This window comes from Antechinus flavipes, chromosome 2 (genome assembly GCF_016432865.1).
Source record: "Antechinus flavipes isolate AdamAnt ecotype Samford, QLD, Australia chromosome 2, AdamAnt_v2, whole genome shotgun sequence".
Lineage (NCBI taxonomy): Eukaryota > Metazoa > Chordata > Mammalia > Dasyuromorphia > Dasyuridae > Antechinus > Antechinus flavipes.
The window spans coordinates 530,402,492-530,426,993 of record NC_067399.1 but is presented as its reverse complement, the minus strand read 5'-3'; the positions used below and the strand labels follow the sequence as shown (position 1 = coordinate 530,426,993).

The window sequence follows — 24,502 nt, the reverse complement described above, 5'->3', positions numbered from 1 at the left end:
TTGTATTTATATACATTTTATAGATACTTCACCTCTCCCCCAATACAATATTTTGCTTTCTGCCTTGTAGACAGAAACTGTCATTTTTTTTTGTCTTTGTATTCCTAGAGCCCAGGACAATGCCTGCATTCTAGTGGCTCTTATTTTACTTTTGTTGATAGATTTATTGATTTAGCCATATTCAAAATAATTATTATTTGACAGTTTTACTTGGATCAGGAGTAATAAAAATTCTGAGTCTTAATGGCATACAATGTAGACAAGGCAACATGGTTCTATAGCATCATATTTTTTTCTCCTTTACCTCTTTAAGATGTGCTGTCATTTGTCTTTTAATTTTAGTACTACTACTTCTTATTCTTCCTCTTCTTTTTCTCTTCCTTCTTTACCTTCTCTTCTTTCTCTTCTTCCTTCCCTCCCTCCTAGCCCCACACTACTATTTTAGAAGCTTTCTTGTATCAGTTCTAGGCATATAAATACTTGTTGACTAATTGATATGAAACTGTAATTTATAAGACAATACACTGTATAATAGATTGCATACCTGATATGTTACAGCTTTTCTTCTCTGCCCTTGTCTAGTACCTCACACAGCATCATAGGATTTAGATCTGATAAGGAGATTATTTCCAAACTCCTCATTTTATATAATGAAACTAAAGTCATAGAAACTAAGCAACTACTTCAAGTTTACATAAGTAATAACAATTGCTATTTATACAGTGTCAAATTTATAAAACATTTTGCATGTATTATTTTACTTAAGATAGCAAATAGTAAAGTAAGCAGCAGAACCCAAATCCTCTGGATGAAAAGCCAGTGATCTTTCCCTTCAGACACTATCAATTTATCCTTTACGTACATTGGTTGCATGTCGTCTCCCCCTATTAGATGGGCAGCTCCTTGAGGGCAGGAACTTCTTTTTGCCTTTCTCTGAATCCCCAGTTTTAGCACAATGCTCATCACACACTAGATGCTTAATAAATGCTAATTGACATACTGCCTCAGTTTGCCTTAGTACCTTTACACCATTTCTCACTGTTGCTCTGTCCATTTGCCTCCCTTTTCCTGAAGTCTCCATCACAAACCATTCCTTGATGCTTTCATTCTTTCTTAATTCTCCCATCTTCTGCTTCCCAGTATCTTAAATGCTCCATTTCTCTAGTCTTTTGGTCACCAACCTAACCAAGCACAGCCCTTATTCGTTTTATATGAAATTTATGATACGCTTTCAACCAACTCTCTTTCAAAGCCAATTCTGGTTACTTGGGTCAGATTCTGGATAAGTAATATAGGACTATAATTTAATATTAAAAATAGCCCCGTAGCTGTCTGGCATACTGTTAAGGAGTCCTACATGGAGTAAGGAACTATATTGACCACTTTCCAGTTCTAAAATTATATTATAGGAATCACATCATAATACTTAGCCTTAAAAAATTGTATTGTGGATGTCTTTTATTTTTATGTTCAGTCATTTCAAATCATACCTCCTTTCCCTCTCTCCTCCCCACCAGTAGCCATTCCTTGTAATGATCAGTCAATAAGCATTTATTAATTGCTTATTATATGCCAGATACCCTGCCAAATATTGAGAATAAAAAGAAAGGCAAAAAAAAAAAAAAACAACAGTTCTTGCTCTCATGAGGCTTATGGTCAAATGAGAGAGACAACATGCAAATAACAATGGAGAAGAAGATATCTTTTTATCGATATGATATATTGGAGGTAATTTCAGAGGAAAGACATTAGCATTAAAAAAGATTGAGGAAAGTGGGATTTTAAAGAAGGTGGGATTTTAACTTGGAGAAGAAGAAAGCAGAGAAGCCAGGAGAACAAGGTAAAGAGGAAGAGCATTCCATGCTTGGAGAATAGCAAGTAAATATTCTTGAAGTGAATGTCTTATGAGAGCACCATCAAGGAGAGGATCAAAAAACTTTCTTGAAGACCTTATGTCTATTTATGTAACATTACACACCATACTATTCTCCTGTCCTCAATCCTCAAGGAAAGGAGAAGTTTATTTTTTCATTTCTTCTCTGGGTCTAGGATTGCCCATTTTAATTTCACGGCAAAAATATAAGCTATATGAAATATAGCTCCTTACTCTATATATAGTTTATTCATTAGTTTATTGCAATACCTGATATTTTTTTTAAGAAAACACTTGAATAATATGTTTTATATCCATCCATAGTTGTACATGTAGTTGCTTTTTGATATAAAAAATAGAGAACAGTTTGGCTTTCTTTAAAGGCCAGAATCTGAATACCAAGGCCATGATCCAAGTTTAGAAATCTCATTGTGCTAATTTGGGTCTTGATGTGCCTGCCAGTTTCTTGGAGAAAAGATCACTCAGTGCTGAAGGTACTAGATTAGAATCCCCTCCCCTCTTCTCTTTTTCCTGTTCATTCTAGCTACGATAGTAAAACAACTCTTCAATATATTTCTGTGGATCTTAAAGCACATTCTTCATTGACAAGTTTAGTATCTTGTCCACTGTCATCTTCTGTGCAAGGCCCTGTGAGCTATTTCTGTGTTATTCCAACAATAAATCTTCAATACACAGTTATTTACTATGACAGCCTATGGCTGTCCATAGCAGGCTGTAGCTGCTAATTCTCAATGATAGTGTATGTAAAATCTTTCTCCGTTTCCTTTTGTTTTAGGTTGGAAAACTGATCCAAGAAGCAGCTGGAAGGAGTAATTTGAAGAGAGTTACTCTGGAGCTCGGAGGGAAGAGTCCCAATATTATTTTTGCAGATGCTGATTGTAAGTCATCTGCAGATCTTAAACATTTCCCAGGACATTTTCACATAGGCTCTCTCCTCTCCTCTCCTCTCCTCTCCTCTCCTCTCCTCTCCTCTCCTCTCCTCTCCTCTCCTCTCCTCTCCTCTCCTCTCCTCTCCTCTCCTCTCCTCTCCTCTTCTCTCCTCTCCTCCCCTCCCATCCCCTCCCCTCTCTTCTCCTCCCCTCTCTTCTCCTTTTCTCTTTTCCTCACCCTTCCCTTCCTTTTTGCCTATCTTTCTATCTTGAACAAGGAGCTCATATTTTTAATGAGGGAGTCACATCATGTGCATATAAGATGTACATACAACATGTATATATTATAGATGAGAAAAAATCTCCAGAGTTAGGCACTGTCAGTTTAGGAAGAGAGCAAGTGAGAAAATTAGAATACTTTTTTGCAGAAGGTGGGATTTGAATTGAAATTTGAATGAAGCCAAGAGGCTCTAAAACTATGATTCTATTGGGGATAGATTATTGAAGGTCAGCCAGTCAATCAGTAAACAGATACTGAGCATCTACTATGTACCACTCACTGTGTGAAGCGCTGAGGATATAAAAAGAGGCAAATAATATTTTGTCCTCAAGGGACTCCCCATCTAAAGAGGAATAAAAAAGGATAAAGTGAAGGGCATATTTTCTTTCCTCTTCCTATTAAAAATATAAAAGCTACTCCCTGATGTCACTAGTATACCAGAGGCAGAAGAATCATTTAGGAAGCCAGATAAGTGGTTTGGAGGACAATACAATATGATTTGAGGGAAAAGAATAGATTTAAGTAGAAAAATATACTTATAGCCTATGCTTGAGGCATTCTCTGCAACTCACTCTCATAGTAACTCTGAACAATGATCAAGAGAATCCCTTTGCCTCTGAACTGTAAGGCATTTAAACCATCCTATGTCACTGAGGGCCCTACTTCATTTTCTAAGCTTTTCCAGGAAAGGAGACTCCCTGTTTCATCTTTGTGAATATACACCATGTATTCTAACCTGTATCAGATTAAGAATCCCTTGATAGAATCCTCAACAAGTTGTCACTCAGCCTTTCCTTGATAGTGATGAGATGTTCCATTACTCCCAAGGCAGCTCATTCTAATTTTAGACAATCCTAATTGTGAGGAGAAATTTTTCATTTATTTCAAAATCAAAATCTGCCTTTTTTCAACTTCTAATTGTTCCTAGTTCTGTCCAATAGAAAACCTTTTTCACGTGGCAGCCTCATTTTTTTATGTTCAGTTTTACCAGTGAATTGTTGATTTTATTATTGATATGGTCATAGGATCATAGATTTAAAGCTAGAAGCTGAGGTATAATAGAGATCATTCAAATTGGCTTGTGAGAATCAAGTGTTATATTTGCAGTGTGAATATTAATACCCTAGAAATAGACAAATGCTACAAATTACAAATGGATTTATTGTGAGGTTCATTTAGATTTAAGAAAGTGAAGAAGAAAATGTTAATGCAGATTGTATTTAAAAGTGTTGCACATGCATTTCCCCCCACTAGAGAAATAATTGTTATACATTTACCAGCATTCCATTGGCTGGAAGGGACCTTGAAGGCCATCACTTCCAACCCTCCCATTTCCCCCAGATGATGAAACAGACTCAGTAAGATTAATTGACTTTCCCAGGTTCATATGACTAATAAATGTCTAAGGGCAGGATTTAAGCCAGTTTTTCTGATGTTAACTTCAGCCCTCTCCATTAAAATGGGCTGTTTCTTTTAATCAGTTTAAGACACATATAAGCACTTAGCATATCTTTGCCTACTTCATTTCATCAAAAAATTCAGTTGTTCAACCTACCAGTTTATCCTTTAACTAACTAAAAGTTCACCTTCTGTTTTAATTATTCCATCTATCAGATATCATCCATTTAATAGAAATTTTGATAACATTATTCCTTTAGCAGCAAAGACATAAGGAAGAAAAAAAGGATAAAGTAAAAGGCATATTTTCTTTCCTCTTCCTGTTAAAAATATAAAAGCTACTCCCTCATGTCACTGGGGCACCAAAGAGCAATTCCATCAACATCTCACCTCAGTTGCCTTTCCTACCCATTTTTATCATGTATAATATTGGATCAGGTGCTTTGAGGATAAGACACAGGTGTTGACTTCCCTCGTGAAATGGTGAGAGCAATAAGAAAAAATGGTGGCTTTCATCTTGCAGTGGACTATGCTGTGGAGCAAGCCCATCAGGGTGTATTCTTCAACCAAGGTCAGTGCTGTACAGCGGGATCCCGCATTTTTGTGGAAGAATCCATCTATGAGGAGTTTGTTCGAAGAAGTGTGGAACGTGCCAAGAGGCGAATAGTTGGGAGTCCTTTTGACCCGACCACTGAACAAGGCCCTCAGGTAAGAAGTTTTTCATTTCTTTATTTAGGTACCTTCACAGAGCCTTTGTAGATTCTAAGTGGAGGGTGGGGTAGGCACAGATCTTTTTTTTTTCTTCCTCCCTCCCTAGGGACATACAAAGAATTTTGTTTGTTTTTGTGCATATGACTAGACATTCAGCTATGAAGGGATCTTTCCCTTTCAAATTAGCTTTTGCATAATCTTTCATTTCTAGCAATTTTTTCAACACTGTTTTTTGCTTCTGAAAAAAAAAAAAAAAGAGCACCATTCCTTTTATTTGTCTCCTTCAACCATTTAGATGAGAGTTAGGAATTGCTCAAGAGCACTGAGGACCTGTTAAGAATTGAAGTATTACTTAGTCCTACAAGAGCAATTGGCCCAGTATCTAACAAAGAAGAATGAGTTACTAGGTGTTCAAAATTCTTGATCTTTGGGGATAATTCTTAGCAGATTTATACTGGGTTGGGAGAATTCATTCTATCCCATGTAGGAATAAAGTGGTTCTCTAAGCATATAGTTCACTCCAGCCTAAATATTGTCTGATTGCTGAGGTTCTTTCTATATAGCCCTACAGAAAGTAAATGTTAAATCAGTCTTGGTTGGTATGTGTTGGTAGGTATTCAGGTCTCCTATAATACAAAGAATGATGATAACATTTCATACCAAGGGATAAGTTTAGGGACTGAACTTTAGATTCTGCTGATAAGGAAAATACTTTCTACCATTAAAAGTCAATACATTCTCTGCAACTTGTAGAGAGTTGTCCAGAGTCACAAAGCCAGCCAGTATCAGAGGTGAGACTCAAACCTGGCTCTTCCATTGAGCTCTTCAACATTCCTATCTGATATTTCCCATCTAAAATGGTACCTTCAAAGGATGGAGATAGGAAGGTAGAGAAAAGAGAAATGTTCCTTTTAGGCAATATAGTCACATACTTTGACGTGAACTCTCTTGTGCTGCTTTGGTACATTTTGCCCAATGGAGTTTTGGTTTATGGAAGACCAAGAAATATTATGAGAACATATAAACCAGTTTTCCCATGAAAACTTCTAATGAGAACTGATATCTTTTTAGGTTTGGGTGGATATGATTCACCTACACTATGCCTTTCTTGCCAAAAAGAAATGAAGATTCAGGCATTTATCAGGGCAATTCAAACACAAACAAAAAAGAAAAAAAATGTGAAAGAAACTCAAGTGAAAGAAGGCTTTTATCTGAACTGTTAAGAGAAATGATCTGTCATCTTATAAGAATCAGCTTCAAACTGACTATGCTGATTATTGACTAGCCTTTAAAACTGAACATTTCATACTTTCCCCTTTAGGTATCCTAGAGACTTAAAGAAAACATGCCCTCTCCAAGGTGTATATTTGCTTTTCAATAAAAACTTACAATTTAAAAGCATACTATCCCCCAAAAGCCCTCTTCATAAACACAAAACAAGCATACTTTAATAACTACAACAATAATAATAGCGCATAATTAAATAGCACTTTTGAATTTATAAAGCATTTTATAAGTCTTTGGCTACTTTAATGAGCAGTGTGCTTTCCACATGATTAATTTAATTTTGATTTCTTATTCTTCATGTACATACCCTAAGTGAGTGAATTAGCCACCTTTCAGCCCAACAATATTCCTTCTATTTAGAGACATGTCTATGATTATAAGGGATGTTTCTGGTGGCTAGTATTTTCAGGACCATATAATCCCTCAGTCCCTAGCAATAAAGCCAGGAACTTTAAAAAGTAGAAATGAAGGAACTTTCCATAGGATGCCTTTCTGGATCCTCTAGTCTCTAGTAGTATTTCACCCTTTCTCCTAAAACAAAACAAAAAAATCTTTGTATTTATTTTGATTATACTTATTTTGCTTATATTACAGCCCTTAACCCTGCTTCCTCAAAAGGGTCCTAGTTTTAGGCCTAAATGGACCAAGTTCCCTTTCTGGGGAGACTTGAGTCCTAAATAGGGGGTTTGAGGCTTTTTTCTCTATTATTCTTCTTCTACCTGAGAATTAAGTATGAACTCTTAAATAAAACATGTTTAACTTGTGAAGGGTCTTCCAAAAGGGATAAACAAGGTCTTTTCTAGGGAATTTATTCAATGTACCAGATAGTATATATCAGGTAAAAGGCAGCTTTTTATTTTTCCCAGTTTCATTCCTTCCAGAAAAAGAAATATTGAAAACATAGAATTTATGAGAACTCATTAACATATATTACAATATAAATGATAACCTATCTTCTATTATATTTTCTTGGGGATAAAAACACTGAGAACATTTCAAGTCTGCACTGCCTGTTTATCCTTACATACCCACAGACACATACACACACATGCACATGAACATGTGCATTTATACACACACAGACATATAGATATATATGCACATGTATGCATGTGTGTATATTAATGCACATATATGTGTATATATACATGCATCTATATCTTTATATATACATGCACACATATTTCCTTAATAGAATATAAGCTCTTTGAGGGTAAGAACTGATTCATTTCTATCTTTGTATCTTTAGAATCCAGCATCATATTTAGCACACAGAAGATGCTTAATGCATGTCAATTAATTGATACCACATTAATTTATTCATTCCCATCTTCACAGCAGACTTTCTTGTTTATGTTGACAAGGTAATTTCTTTTTCTAGATCGACAAGAAACAGTATAACAAGATCCTTGAGCTCATCCAGAGTGGTGTGGCTGAAGGGGCCAAGCTGGAATGTGGTGGCAAAGGATTAGGCCGAAAGGGCTTTTTCATTGAGCCCACTGTGTTTTCCAATGTTACCGATGATATGCGGATTGCCAAGGAAGAGGTACCAAATATCTCAATTAAAAGAGTCACAGATTTCCCTCAGATTGCATTCTAGAGTTCTTTAGCAGAAAGTCTGAGAAATTGTATTTTCTGGATTTATTTTTTAAATAATTTAGGCAATACAAATACAAATGTTCTGCCTCTCAAATACAAATAGTTTAGAAACCAAAGAAAATGAATTAGCTAGCTGTGAGATGGGTAGACAAGATAGAATCTCATGGAGCAAACCAAATTATTATGGTATTAGTTATCCATGATAATCTTCATATAGTAGTTAATAATTCATATTTACATAAACATTTTAAGGTTTAACCACTTACATCCTACAACAACCCTGTCTAATTTAAAATGCAAATGTCATGATACCATTTTCAGAATATCAGATATAAATATAATGTTTTAATATTACAAAATGCTTTGTATATGTTATCTCATTTGTGCCTTAATACAGTTATTATTTTCCCCATATTACAGAAGAGAAAACAGATTTATAGAGGTTGTATGTCCATAGTTATAGAAATTGCAAGTGTAGATGTAACATATTCTTGACTCCAAGACTATCATTCATTCTCATTTGTATACCAGTCTGTCCTGACATTGCACTGAAAACTTAATTTTTCAGCCCATAGGTCAGAAACCAAGCTGTCATTAACTGTTAAAAAAAAAAAAGTAAAAAGTTCCTTCTTTGTGTAAGAAGGGGATGCAAAGAATGCATATTCTTGGTCAGAAATGTATAACTACCTCTTCATTTTGGTCTTCTGCTCCTATTTCAGATATGTGACAGAGGTTTCACAGCTTGAGAATCCTAGAATTTTAGAGCTGGAGATGTCTTTAGTACAATATGAGAATATGTCTTCTGTGTGCATGAAGAACACAGATATATATATATATATATATATAGATATAGATATAGATATAGATATAGATATAGATATAGATATATACAGAAACACACTTGTGCATGTCGTAAGGCATACATAATCTCCAGTGCTCAAGAGAAACAAACTGAACATTATACAAACTTCAATCAATCTCTTTATTGAATTTTATTCTTGGAAAATTTAGAACATTTTGTGATATAGTGCTTGTGAAAATAAGCTTTATTAAGAAAATCAAGAAAGGGCATTGATTATCTCCTTATATTATTGATTAAACATATATATGCTTATGCATACATACAAACACATATATTATACATATGAATATGTATTATCAATAATGGAAGGTGTTAATAGGCAAAATAGTGGCAAAATAAAAAAAAACACTTTCAAGACTTAATGCAAAGCACTTCATTCTTGTTGCAGATTTTTGGACCAGTTCAGGAAATCCTGAGGTTTAAGACTGTGGACGAGGTTATAGAGCGAGCCAACAATTCTGACCTTGGACTTGTTGCTGCTGTTTTTACAAATGATATTAACAAAGCACTCACAGTGTCATCTGCAATGCAGGCTGGGACCGTTTGGTGAGTCTTTCCCCCTTTTTTTAAAATTGCTCAAAATCATTGCTTTTAATCAGCAGATTTGGCACTAACTGCCAGTGGAAGTACCCTCATCATGATGACACTCCTCAGATAGGATAGAATGGAAGAAAGGCAATCCAGCCTCCATCTGAAAAACGCTATCTCCTACTTCTGTTCTTTTTTATATGGGTGATTCCTCTGTGAAAGTGATCTATTCCCTTACTCAAAAATCTTTAGTACTCCCTGTTGCTTCTAGGATAAAACAACATTCTTGGCTTGGCCTTTCAATCCCTCCATAATCTGGTTCTCACCCACATTTCCAATCTTATTTCATACTGCTATCCTTTCATGAACTTTCCATTTCAGTCAAAATCCCCTCCTCCTACCAGTACCCTATGTTTGCAATTTCATCTAATAACTCAAGTACAAAGCCTTCCTTTATTACCCTTGTTGTTTGTATTCTTCTCCTTGAAATTACTTTCTATATACCTATTTATGTACAGTTTGTATACCCTTAGTAGAATATAAACTCCCCAAGGTCAGAGATTTTTAAACTTTTGTCTTTTTATCTCCAGTGTTGTTCATTCCCATCCAATTCTTTGTGAGCCCATTTGGGATTTTCTTGGCAAAGATACTGGGGTGATTTGCCTTTTCCTTCTCCAATTCATTTTACAGATAAGGAAACTGAAGTGATTTGCCCAGGGTCACTCAGGTAGTAAGTGTCAGTGGTCCATGCCTGCCATTCTATCCAGTAGGCCATCTAACTGCCCCTGTTTTTATCCCTAATATTAAGTACCTAATAGGCATTTAGCAAGTGATTGCTAAATTAAATTAAATTGGATTAAATCAGGAAATCTAATTAAACAAGATATCATTTTTCTTTGTTTATTAAAACTGTGATTTCTTTTGATAGGAATAACTAGTTCATTGACTTTTTCCTTCTATTAAATAGATTCCACTGACTATTTCCTACCTTTTTTCATTCAGGATCAATTGTTACAATGCCTTAAATGCCCAGAGTCCCTTTGGGGGATTCAAGATGTCTGGAAATGGGCGGGAAATGTAAGTATTTTGCTATTCATTTTCAAAATTTACAAGACAGGGGTTTGATAATTATCAATACCAATAAAGTCTTGACTATTTATATAATAATTTAATTATCAATCCAATGGTCATTTTCATGGTCTGTTGTTGTTGTTCAGTCAGTCAGCTCTTCATAAGACCCTGGTAATGGGGTTTTCTTGACAAAGATAATTCTTCCCAGTACATTAAGAGAAACAAAGGTTAAGTGACTTGGCTAGTTACAGAGCTAGTAAGTGTTTGAGGCTGGATTTGAATTGAGGTGTTCCTGAATTCAAGTCTATCTACTGAGCCACCTAATTGCCTCCTTTACTATTTACAATGAACATTTATTGAATGAGCACGAGACATATAATACCTAAGACCCAGAGCAAATATTCCTTTATTCTGAAAAAAGTTGAGAACTATAACTTGTGGGTCATAAATGGAAGCCATTCATGTCCATTTGTTCTGCTCAGATCAGAGAGCTAGAAAATGTCTTAAGTGGAATTTGAAGCCAGGTGGTTCTACCTCCAAATCCAGCACTCTTATCTGCTCAACCATGTTGCCTCCAGGAATATAAATTATAGAGGAGGCAAGATCTGTATCATTAGAAAGAGTTACTTATTAGGAACATACTATCTTGATTGATAAAATCAAGTCTGATAAATAAGTATATCTTTAACTGTATCTATACAGATATATCTCTATGTATATGGATATTAGATAACATGATGTTATCATTAGTTTTGTTGTTCAAACATTTCAGTAGTGTCCAATTCTTCAAACCCCCATTGGGGTTTTTCTTGGTAAAGAAATTGGAGTGATTTGCCATATTTTCCCTCAGCTCATTGTATAGATGAAGAAATGGAGGCAAACAGAGCTAAGTGGCTTACTCGGGGTCACACAGAGAGTCTGAAGACACATTTAAACTTAGGTTTCCTAAACTCCAAGCCTGGTACTCTATCCACCCAGTCACTTCACCATCCTACTCTAGATCTAGATCCCAAGAGTGACTTGCCTAGTTACATCATTAAGTGACTGAGGGAAGAACCAAACTTAGCTTCCTCCTGACTCCAACACCAGCATTCAATATGTCCACTATCATATCAGTGATTCTCAGTGTAGTCCAAAGACTAGTAAGCATCCCTGAGATGCTTTCAGGTGAAGCTAATTGACCCAGGAATAAAAATTCTAAATGCCTAAAATAAAATATGTAGGATTAGAAATGAAATCAATTATATTAAATATAGTTATCAAAATACTTAAAAAACAAAAACAAATTCACAAGATTCCAGGTAGACTTCTTATGAGGTCATAGCATCCAGGGATTGTTATTGTATCACATCTTATGGTTGAGCCCAGTTGATTCAATAACATAAATAAATAAATAAACCAGTTGGCTCAGTTTTTTGGTACCATGTCAACAAAACAACCGGTTAATTGACTAAAATTTTTGTTTTGACATCATGTAGAAACAATTCAAGACTATGTTTACACAAGCCAAATGGAAGGGAAGATTGAGGCAATTATCCAGATAATTCAACTTTTAAAAAATTCAAAACCTTCTTCTTAGAGGAAGTTAGTAGGAATTTTTTTCACTGTTACAGCTAAGCTTGTTACATCTTTTATAACTCTGCGCCACAGTGCAAAAATTAGTCTGGTTCTACCCAAAGTGGGTAGGAAATAGGCCCAAGAAAGTATCACAAATGGCTATCTCTCTTAGATCCAGCTCCCACCTCCAGAATTGAGCCTATTGCTTTATTTCTAGGACAGAATTGCTATTCTGTTTCTAGCAATTGCCATATATGCATTGCCATAATACAACTCCATCTGGTTCTAAGGTGGAAAATAGTAATGAAAGTAATGAAAATAGTAATAGGATTTAGTGCTGGAAAGGACCTTAGAAGTCATCCATATTAAACCCTTTATTTGACCAAAGAGGAAACAATTACAGAGAAGTGAAATGGATTGTCCAGGGTCACCCAGGCAGTGAACAGAAATGCTGGAATTCAAACCCAGTCCTTTTGATGCCAAATCCAATGTGTTTTCTGCCACCCTTGGTCTTTTTTGCTAAAAGAACTGTTTTACTTCTACACAGTATTGGGGGCAAAAAATAACAAAAACAACAAAAACAATGAATTCTCTAACCCATAATAAACCTATTTATTGAAAATTACCCTTTATAGGTTTCTGACAATTTGACCCCCAGCTTTTGGGATCTAAATTAGACATTGTCAGCCTGGTGAACTATTCCTTAGTACTTAGCTCTCAACCTTTCTTTTCTTTTGTAAACATAGTCTTGGATACATACTGGAAAAGAAAAATGTTGCAAAATTTTTGCCATAGATTAAGAAGGAAACATAGAATGAATTTAGTTTTGGGAGGAGCTTTATAAGTCTAGAAATAAGGGTCATTTATCCATACATAAGGATTCCTGTGTGCTTCATATCATTTACTTTTAAAATGTAATTAAAATACATATTTTATTTTATTTTGTTATGTATTTTCCAAACACATTTCAATCTGGTTCAGGCCACATGGACTACTCCAAATCCTGTATTTTTCAGATGAGGAAATTAAGGCCCAACGGAATAGAGTAATTTGAGGAAAGTCACATATATTAAAATCAGGCTTCAACACAAGATCTTGTAATTCTAACTCTGGTGCTTTTTTTTTTTTTTTTTTTTTTAAGACCCACTGTGCCATGCTGGAAGTATATCTTGATATTTTAAAAACTAATGAGGCACAGTTTGAAAATAAGATGTGTTATGAAAGTTTTTTAGTGGAAATTGAAATAAAGTGGCAAATACACACAAAAGGGAATTGGACTTTTACTTCATCTGTAGTTGTGAAAATGGTTTTGTCTGGCGTAATCCCGAATTGGCTTCTGAAGAGTAGTTAAACCATAGCTCATCAAAATCTGTGGGGCTATACCTACCTAAATCTCTTGTTATCAATACTAACTCATCACTTGGGTTCTAAGTATAATTTGCCCTTTGAGTAATCATGATGGTCTCCTTATGAAGACTTTCCTTATAAGGAGAGTCACTAGCCATGTAGCTGCCTTCTTATGGTAGACTTGTATTGCCACAGACCTTAACTAGACAATGAATTTGTCCTAAGAAAACTTCTTTAAGAAAGCTTTGGTTCCTTCCTGTAGTTACTTCTATTAAAGAGCTTGGAACTAAGCAATTGCTTGATATTTGGAGTTTTGAGCTGTAGTAAGGCTAAAGTTGAAACATTAAGTTTGGTACCCCTCTGGTGAGTGCACAGGATTTGAGAATCACCAGCCTAACTAAGGAGGACCAACTTAATTCAGTTTGGAAAAACAGAGCATATTAAAGCTTCTTTGCTGATTAGTATCAGTATTGGCTACTGCATTTCTGGGTGAGATAAAGTTAGGAGAAAGAGAGATGGACAGACAGAGAGAGAATACACAGAGAAACACAAACAAAAGAGAGAGAATATGTATGTGAGACTTTTAAAATTGGTTAATCTGATTAATGGCCTCAGCCTTCGACTTCTTTTAGCATGTATAGTCACATAATAATGCAAAATTTCTCAACATTTTTTGGTGTGTTCTGGAACCCTTGGCAGTCTAATAAAGCCTGTGGACTCCTCAGAATTATATTTCTAAATGCATAAAATAAGATATATAGAGTTACAAAGAAAGTCAATTATATATGACATATGATTATACTTTTTTTTTTTTAAGATCCCAGAATCCAAGTTAAGAACTCCTAGACTGTGGTGGAATAGTGCTTGATTTGGAATCAAGAGAATGTGTTTGAATATTGAGTCTATCATAATGACTTAGGCAAAAACTTAATGTTTTCTCTTCCATAAAATATTACTTCTACCTATTTTACTGGGGGTAGCCAAATGGCATACTGGATAGAGCACTAAGCCTGACGTCAGGAAGACCTGAGTTCAAATCTGGCCATAGTCACTTGCTGATTTTGTAACCCTGGGCAAGATATAGTCTCTTGTTTGCCTTAATTTCCTCATCTGCAAAATAAGGATAATAAAATATTTTATTTCTTACTTCAACAACTCTTTATTATAAGGACAGTATTTTGTAAACTTTAAAACATTATATAAATGTGAGTTTTTATATTATTGCATTGATATCAAAGCCCCAAACATGTAAGTCCATTGGTCATTTTGAACTTCCCTTTTCTCTCCCTATCTTCTGTGAGTCAATGAATTTACCCCTCTAAAGTCTTCCTCCAAAGGTCTTATTCATAATGTGAAGATGATTCTGTGCTCTCAGAAGTCATGCATATAGTACAAGTGCTGTGGCTTTTCATGATTAGTTTCAGTTGCAGAAACTACAGGTATGAACTACCACTTCTGGCCAAAATTTTGTTCTTAAAAGAAAGTTGGAATTCTTTGAGAGAAATTCATTATTTGGTTGAATTCTGTGGCAATATAAATCTAGCAGAAATCCATTTCTCCTCATTTGAAAGACTTCGATATTTACTGGTCTGTTAACACACTCTGTAGTTTATAGTCAAAAGACCTGCCTAGCTAAACTCTCATTATCAAAAAGCTGGATATAAAAAGATGATTTTTTTTCTCCCCAAACCTCTAGAAAACCATATGTTGAGATTTGGGGAAATTGGAGGAAGCATCCCTTCCAGTGAAGTCACAGATTCTTGAAATATTAAACTATTGAAATGGATTGGAAGAAACAGAACTTAGAATGAAATGAGGAAACCACCTAATAATTCATCCAAATAATCATAGAGTACTAGAATCATAAGGGACCTTAAAAAAAATCTCTATTTCAATTCTTACATTTTAAAGAAAATGAAACTAATACCCAGAAAATTTTAGTAATTTGAGTAAGGTCACAAATTTAGAGAGCCACATTTCATCCCAGGCTTCTGATTTCTAATCCAATGTTCTTTCCATTGCACTCTACAAGGTTTTTTAATTTCAAAAAGATCAAATAAGATCCACTATGTAATATGTTTTTGGCTTTACAAAACTTAAAACATTACATAAATTCTGGCTACCTAGCTAAAATAATAATATGCTATTATAAATGTTTTTTAGCATATTTTTGGTTCCGGGACACAACTTTTTTTTGGTGATTGATCCCTTTCAGTCAGGTGAAGACTCTGTATGGTGATTTTAAATACATAAAATAAGAAGAAAAGCAATTATATTGAAATATGGTCACCTATCTATACATATATATGGATGTGTATATATATATATATATATATATATATATATATATATTTTTTTTTTTTAAGATCATAGACTCTAGGTAAAGAACCCCTGATTCAGACACACTATGTGATTACCCTCATATCTAGATACTTGGGCAGTGGTTATTTTAATGTTAGAGCTCAGTCCATCCCCCTTTCTCTAAACAAGACTATCTAAACCATGCCAGAGATAACAGCCCTAGGAGCTCTGAAGGACAGTGCTTGTTCTCTGAGGTGAATGTTTTTGTTTGTTTTGGGTTTGCTTTGATACAGTTCACATGGGACGGGAATGTAATGGTCAAACTCAAAACCAAATTTGTAGCTAGACAAAGGACCTTATGAATTTCCTTTATGCTTGATGGAGACTGGATTAAGATACTGACAGGGAAAGGAGAGTGCAGGGCAGGGATTTGCCCCAAGTGCGTGCAAAAGTCCGGAAATAAAAAGGGAGTGACCTAGCTCTAAACCGGCACATGATGTCCATGATGGTGAGGCATATTCATAATGGCCTGAGGGCAGGAAAAAGTGCAAAGGGAGCCAGAGCTGAGCTCGTAATAATCTGGGCAGGACTAATGAGTGAGCGCTTTAAATGAATAAATCTGCCCTAAATTTTCACTGTCCACTTCTAGGACAATAGACAGTGACTTGGATAAGCAATGCCATTCTAACTCAAGTCTCTTCCAGTTGCTTTCTTCAGAACAATTCATGGATTCCTAAAATATCATTAATTAAGGAGCTTTTATCAAGGACCTATTATGCCAAGGACTAGAGAGAAAGACAAAACAGAAAACTAATCCCACTTTCAAGGAAGTTGAAGAAACTTTAGAAATCATACCATTCAAGGGTCTTGCTTTCCATTGATTAAACAGAGACCCAAACAGTTGTCCATAGTCTAATATCCCAAAGAGGTTCACTCAACTCATTTATCTTCAGTCCAAAAAATCCAGAGCTTCAGACACGAGTTTGGATGGATAATGGATTTCACTAGAGAGAATGTGGGTAGCATGACTGCTCACTCAAGATAAACTGCTTAAAGTAAATGCCCCATTTTAGTCAGGATTTGAATGCATGAATGGATGAATGAATGAGTGAAACAAAATAACCCTGAAGTATTTTCTAAGTGCAAAGCACTGGGTATCATGAATAGAAAAGCAAAAGATTGCTTGCTATCAGAGAGATCACATTCTAATGCTGTAACACAGTTGGTATTAGCTACCAACTAGGAAAAAAGTGACACAGGCAAGTTACTTACTGTTTGCCTCAGTTTCCTTATCAGTAAAATGGGCTTGAGAAGGAAATGGCAAACCAATCCAGTATTTCTTCTAAGAAAACCCCATGAGGGGTCATGAAGAATTGGATATAACTGAATAACAACTAAACTGACTCATGCTAGGTACTGGGAATACAAATAATCAAATATCAATACATATCAAACAATTCTTATTCACAAATATAGATAAATAAATAGGTGTCTTTAGGGATACAACTACACAGCAGATAGTATCATTTCCATTGGTAAAACCATATATGTTTATTATGTTGAACCATTCAAAAAAGCCAAGGACTTTGGTGTTGAGAATCTTCAGGGCTTCAGTAGCTATAGTTGCTGAGGAGATAGGGGCTCTGTCATAAAGAAGGGAGAAAGGATGAGCCTTTTAAAGAATATAGAACTTAGGATTTAGGGGAGGTAAGACCCTTAGAGTCTAATTCCCTTATTTTATAATTGAGACTGAGAGTGGTGAAGTTACTTGCTCAAGGTCTTATAGTAAGTTAGTAATTATCTGAGGTATATTTGAACTCATTCTTCCAATTTCAAGTCTAGTTCTCTAAACATTAGGCCATGCTTACCTAAAATAATGGGGAAAGAGAGAGGGGGAAAATAGTATGAAGCAAGTTAGGCAAAAAAGAAGCAAGAAAAAGAGAGAGACAGCAACTAGCCTTGATGACACACCAAAATATTTCCATCTACTGATTACGACATGTTACTTCAGGATATTCAGAAGAGTACTTAGTTCTCGGAAGTGAAGGCCTTAAGAGTAAATATTCTCATAAAGAACTCCTAAGAAGGGCATGTTTTCCTTTCTGGGAAGTTTGTCATCTGTACTCCTTCCAAAAATGATCATCACATGGAGCTGATTCTCTGGGAAAGCTTACCTGATCCTTCAAACTACTACTAATGTCCCTCCCCTCAAAATACCTTATATTTAGCTACTTTGTTTATATTTGTATCTATTAATTTTATAATTATGTTATGCATATATGAACATATTTGCATATACACATAGTTATATATATATATATATATATATATATATAAATTTATGCAGATATTAAGTAAAATGAATGAAATAATCCCTATTATGGGGGAAACAAGGAGTGTAAATACAGATACATATCTATCTGTACTTGTGAATAAGGATTATTTCATTCTTTGTATATGTATTCCCAGTATCTATCATGAGTCAGTTTAATTGTTATTTAGTCATGTCCAACTCTTCATTACCCCACATACAGTTTCTTTAGAAGAGATACTGGATTAGTTTGCTATTTCCTTGTCCAGCCCATTTTACTGATAAGGAAACTGAGGCAAATAGGGTTTAAGTGACTTGTCCTGTGTCATATAACTAGTAAGTGTCTAATACAATGAAGATGAGTCTTCTTGACTCCAGGCCCAGCATTCATTCCACTGCACCATCCAGTTGGTACATAGTAGGAACTTAATAAATACTTGTTGATTAATATTAGATCTCCAAATGAACTGGACAGCAGAGAGAAGGAAAAGAAAACTCAGATGCTCTCAGGAAGAGAGCTGCAATGTTTGTCTCTTAACTTCTTTCATTTCACTCTTCCTTGACTCCTTAAGACCTCTGTGAAGCTGATACCTTTTATTATTGTTCATTTGTTGTCATGTCTTATTCTGAGACTCCATAGAAAGTAGCATTTCAGTCCCTTCTATCCTTCATTATCTTCCAGTTTGTCCAAGCTCATTTTTGTTGTTTCCATAACAATCTCTATCCATCTCCTCCTCTGCTGTTCCCTTCTCCTTTTCCCTTCTATCTTTCCCAACATAGGATCTTTTCCAATGAGTCCCGTATTCTCATTATGTGACCAAAATATTTAAGCTTCAGTTTTAGTATTTGTCCTTTCATTGAATAGTCTGAGTGAATGAATGAATTAAAGTCTGCTGCCCAATAAACCGAACTTTGGGATAACTTGGGCCCCAAGTTTGTTCTCTCCCAATCTGTATCTTTTGGTTTTCACCCCTATTCCTTTAAAACAACTAAAATCTTGCTCATATAACTCATTGTGATATGGAAGTTACTCTTGGATCTTTGAACCACAAGTTCTGGTTGGTCATACCAAGCTGAAGAGCCTTCAGCCAAGTTACTCATCTAAGAACCAAGACATTAACAGGGCAGAAAGACTCCTCCTCAAGAAAGCCATTTATAGACTTTTTTTTTTCCAGTTTGTTTGCTCCTACCAACTAACAAAAAGCTGTAGTTTTCATCTTCTTCAATGGTAGTAGCATGTATACTGATGAAGTCAGATCTCTCCAAGCATCACATTGATCAAATAATTAATAAGTATTTATTAAGTGTTTATTATGTGCCAAGAAAAGAAACAGATAACTGCTTCTGTTTTGTCAATCTTGGTTGGGAACCTTATCTTTTTTAATTTTTTTTTTTTGGTCAAAAGCACTTTTATACAATAGTTGATAGAAGTAGATAAAAATATCTTGGGGTACAGAACAAGAAAATATAGTAAGAGGAGCAGCATTTTAGGTGGGGAAAAGATATTACTATCCAAAAAGAAGTGTTGGTTCAAAAACTGAATTGATATCTGGAGGTCTAGCATGGACTACTATGACTTCCAGCTAATCATGTCATTTTCCTGGGTCTTAGTTTTCACTTCTCAGGACAGGAGTTCTGTCCATCATTATTTCAGTGAAGTGCTAAGTAAATGAATCTGTAAATTTGTTTTGTTTTGTTTTTAAATTAGGGACAGAAATACAACAAGCTAAAAACCCATGAAAATCAATGAAATCTTAGCTTTGGAGCTGCCTTTGGGCAGAAGTTTTAACATTTTTTGTGTCATGAGTCCCTTTGGGAGTCTAATGAATCTTACAGAATACTATTTTTTTTTATTCATAATGGAAGGAAATGCTAAATTCTAGTTAGAGGCTATGAAAATAAAAATGTCATTTTTCTTCTGATCCAAGTTCAAAAACCCCGTAAAATCCATTCATGGACCTTTGAGGGAATTCATGGATCCCAGGTTAAAAAAGATTTGATGATGATATCAAAAGAATTATAACATAGAAACATCAAGATTAATGACACATGGGTGCTAGGGAGAATTAGGATTAGGATCCTCCCTTGCAGATAGTCAGACATGCTAAAATGGATGGACCATCAGTATCTGACCTTTCTTTTCTTTTCTCTTTCCTAGGGGAGAATGCGGTTTGCGAGAATACTCGGAAGTCAAGACAGTGACAATAAAGATTCCCCAAAAGAACTCCTAAGAAGGGCAAGGAAGAAGGGGGGGGCAACTAGCCTGTGTCAGGCCCCCTCAATGTTCTCTATGGGGCCCAGCACTCAGGAATACAAAGTGTTACACAGTCTTTATTTAAGAATTTAAATAATAACCTATATGCCAGGCAATTCATTGCATATATAAAGCAAACCAACTGTGCCAGGTTGACTGGCACTCTGTGAGAAACCACTTTAGTATTACCAAATAATGAGGGGAAACAGAACAAGGGTTAAGACCTGAGGCCATTGAACATATTCAGCTTTTCTTCCTCATACCTGGGGTCAAGTTGGGGAGCTGTTTAATTTGATGTCCAAAGGGCTTTCTTCTTAAGGAATCATGACCTTTTTCATTTCCTTCATTCTTTTTCTTCTCTTCTCCCCTCCCACTCCCCAACTACCTTCCCCTCCCCCAAGAAGAGCTCCTAAGCTGAGCTCATTTGGGGCAGATGTTTGGGCCGGGAACAATTTTCCAAGGTTTTGCAGCCAAATTACCGTTTCATGTTATCCATTTCTTCAAAGCGAAACATGAAATGGTTTTAGTTAGAGCCAGACCAGACTAAAAATGCCAAGAGCTGGTACACTGCAGATGTATTAAGAAGCCAGAAATCATAATATTCCTGACTTTCCCTGCTTTTCTTCCTAACCATCATGCAATAGGAGGTAGAAATCAGGGAGATGCCAATCGGGTGGGCAGTATGAGTAGTTCACAAGCTTCTGAACTTCTGGTGTTCTTTTTTGTTTTGCTGTTGTTGAATTTGTTTTGCTTTTTTGTGTTTCTTTTTTAGGCAGGAGAGAAGAGGGACAGCATTTTCCATAGTTGGCTAAGATGTTTTAAGAAAAACATCTTTCTTTCTAGCCAGACCAAAAAATAATAATAATGACAAGATTTGGGGATACTAAAAAAGATATCAAATACTTAGAAATAATTCACTTCCTACTTTGTGTCAATGGTTTTTAAAAATGAATGCTCTATACATTTGGAGTCTATGGGCTCCTCAGGCCCTGTGCCCATCCAACCTGCTGTCCTTGAGTGTAACAAATGGGATTTTGGTCCACTGAGGCCTGACATGAATTGGATTCACTGAAGGCAGTCAACCTGGCAAGTTTTATGACTAAGTTCTAAACTTTCCCTTCTGAACATAATAGCATGCCCTAATGCTGACACCATTCCTCATGGGTTTGTACCCTGACATTCTCCCCATGACTTTGCTTTCCAGTAAGGCTGGGTCTACAGGGTAGGAAGCATTAAAAAGGCCTTGTTCCTGTGCCCTCCAAAATTCCCCTCCTGCCTCCCAACGGAACAGCAGGTTCTATGTGGACAGTGTTCGCTGCCTTCCCCCTCCCACCCACCTTCTTTTCCCCTTCTTTATTACCAGCTGCAACATCCATTCCCATCTCACGTCTTAATGAAGAACGATGATTTAAAAGTGCCAAGCCTAGCCTAGAGTATGTGGAATAATGGGCAGAGTATATATAGCCTTCTATGTAACAGTTTTCTGCTTCCTAACCATACCAGTCTTCTATTTATAACTATCGTCTCTTTGTGGATGTTTTCAAGCCATCTGTATTTGCTGTACTCTGCAGATGACAGTACATTCACAAATCCTGGTCCCAAGACAAAACACCCTATTTCTGAGTTCTTCAACTGAATGTCATGCTCTCCTACTACTGTAGTGTATGTCTCGAGCAAAAACGTCCACTAACCAACTTGTTGTCTTTGAACTGCGATAGAGAATGTGAAAAGGGAGATTTATTTCTTTTAATTTACTTAAAAAGAAAACTTCTGTGCTAGCAATAAAGCATTTATATTGTGTACTCCTCGGGATCATTTGGCTGTGTTTGTGTGCCTGTGTTGTTCCGAGTCGGTTTGGGTCATTGCTTGGTTTCTCAGCTCAGCAGCTGTCTTTGCAATCATCATTACCTAAGTTTGGGAATATATTGTTTTTTACAAAAATGTATGAGCATTGCCAAGATCCTTTCTTTCCTGACTTCATTTCAAGTTATACATATGTATGTGTGTATATATACACATATGTGTTTATATGTCTGTACAGTACACAACTATTATATGTATATGTATATTGTGTATATACATAGTGTGTTTTATTTGGACAATACATACATCTATTACACTTGTGTATATGTACAATATGTGCACAGAACACTATTATACATATGCTTATTATATATACACATAGGTATGTTCTATCGGGACATATACTCTACACATCCATGTGCAAATGTACACTGTGTACAGCACACAACTAGTATATGTATATTGTGTGTATACATGTGTATATCATATAACACATTATACACGTATTGCATATGTGTACACATGTATGTTTTATTTGTACAGTACACACCAATTATATGTATATGTGTATATGTATGTACCTGAGTGTATGTATCTTGGTGCATTTGTATATATGCACTTGTGTGTTTGTGTGCATATGTATATATACTTTTGTGTGTGTATCTTTTTATGTTGGTGTATATATATATATATATATATGGATATGGATATTCTTGTGTGTTTACATGTATATGTTCTTGTGTGCATGGTTATATGTGGCAAACCAATATAACACTATGTGACATACTTCCTATGAAGTTTTCAATCAAAACTCATCCTCAGATCAAAAGAACTATAAATGGGAATAAAATTATCAGTGGGTCCGGCTCTGGCGCTGCCAAGTTCCTATAAACGTGGGCTAGGCAGAAAGAGCATAGTTGTACTTATGAGGTCTTGATGTAAAAAAAAAAAAAAAATGTACCAAAGTGAATGGAGAAAACGGCCAGAGATGTGTGTAATATTATTGCAGCTGTATGAAGAAATGTGACCATGCTTCTCAGTTAGAGCCCATCTTCTCACTCTGTGGTCTCAGACAGAGTCTAGTTGTTAGGGAGGAGTTCCTGCCCTTTTGTCCTACAAAGCATGTCCTTTCCACCTGCCCCATCCCAATTCAAGTTGTAGTTGAGCGATTAAAATGTCTGATGGCTTGCCCTCTTAGTGAATGACACTGTAGGAAAGATTCTCAGTGCTTTCTTTTGGGATTCTCCTGAATGATTTTTGTCCTTAAGTCATTACAGGGCTAACTTGTTTGTAGTTGAGTATAGGACTTGAGACAATACAAAGCTGAATAAATTGGATCCTACAGAAAAGCAACTAGACAAATCAGGGCTACCCGTATTCAGAAGACTAAGCACTCAGAAAAGGAGGAATACAACTGCCATTTTGAAGCTCTTTGGAAAACACCATCATTTAAAAAAATGTTTCATGGGCCATATATATAGTTCCTAGTTTCTTAAACCTTTTCCATTCACAACCCCTTTTTGCCCAAAAAAATTTTAAATGAGTAAATAGGTATCTAAAATAGGTATACAAATCAAACATTTAATGATAATAAATCATAATTTCATGACCACTCCCATTCAGTTATAAAACCCCATATGGAGTAATGACCTACAGTTTAAGAAGCTGGCATCTAGTCCAGGGTCAGTGGGATATGTAAAGAGGGAATGAAGGAGTTTTTGTTTCCTTTTTAAAAGATGCCACCAGATCCATTTAGTTCTTCAAACCAATAAAAGATTTATTTTTTTCCTTAAGCCCACCTAAGATACATATTGGATCTGAGACTGAAATGTCACTTAACACAAAAGTAATGATAGAAACATTACAAGAGTCACTAATGGCTAACACGTAACTACTATTATCAATGTCCTATTGTGTGAGATTTACTCTTAATCCCCAAAATGTCTATATTTGCACTTTTTCTCTGAGAGTCCCAGAGTATTTTCATGTTGATTGGTATTTCACTTCTATTCACACAGTTATTCACACATTCCTGGAAAGTTAAAGGAAGGAAAGGATAATTATCCCTCAAACTTGAGCCTTATAGAAACAATAAAACAGAGAAATTCAATGATGACAAATGATATGTAAGATAGAACAGAAGCAAAATTTGTACCAATACTCTCCCAGAGTTCTAACCATCAGGACACATTGCCTCTTAGTGCAAACTTTTGCATTTCAGTTTAGCACTTCATATTCTCCAACCTTTGATCTTTGTGATTAGTGAGTATAGGCTGGGTTTTCCGTGAACAGGAACAGAGCAAACTCTTTTTTTTTTTTTCCATAATTATAACTTTTTATTGACAAAACCCATACCTGGGTAATTTTTTACAACATTATCCCTTACACTCACTTTTGTTCTGACTTTTCCCCTCCCTTCCTAAACCCCCT

The 24,502-nt window shown here is 35.6% G+C and overlaps 1 protein-coding gene across 1 annotated transcript in view; it reads left to right on the top strand.

Moving 5' to 3' along the window:
• Positions 1-22,071, top strand: part of ALDH1A2 (aldehyde dehydrogenase 1 family member A2) — a 116,612-nt gene extending 94,541 nt beyond the window's left edge. Inside the window, exons 9-14 of the mRNA XM_051980728.1 lie at positions 2,670-2,772; positions 4,965-5,149; positions 7,821-7,985; positions 9,289-9,446; positions 10,431-10,505; positions 20,174-22,071. Coding sequence (XP_051836688.1) covers positions 2,670-2,772; positions 4,965-5,149; positions 7,821-7,985; positions 9,289-9,446; positions 10,431-10,505; positions 20,174-20,246 — 759 coding nt within the window. The 3' untranslated portion in view covers positions 20,247-22,071. The remainder of the gene's footprint in view (positions 1-2,669; positions 2,773-4,964; positions 5,150-7,820; positions 7,986-9,288; positions 9,447-10,430; positions 10,506-20,173) is intronic.
• Positions 22,072-24,502: the final 2,431 nt, after the last annotated feature.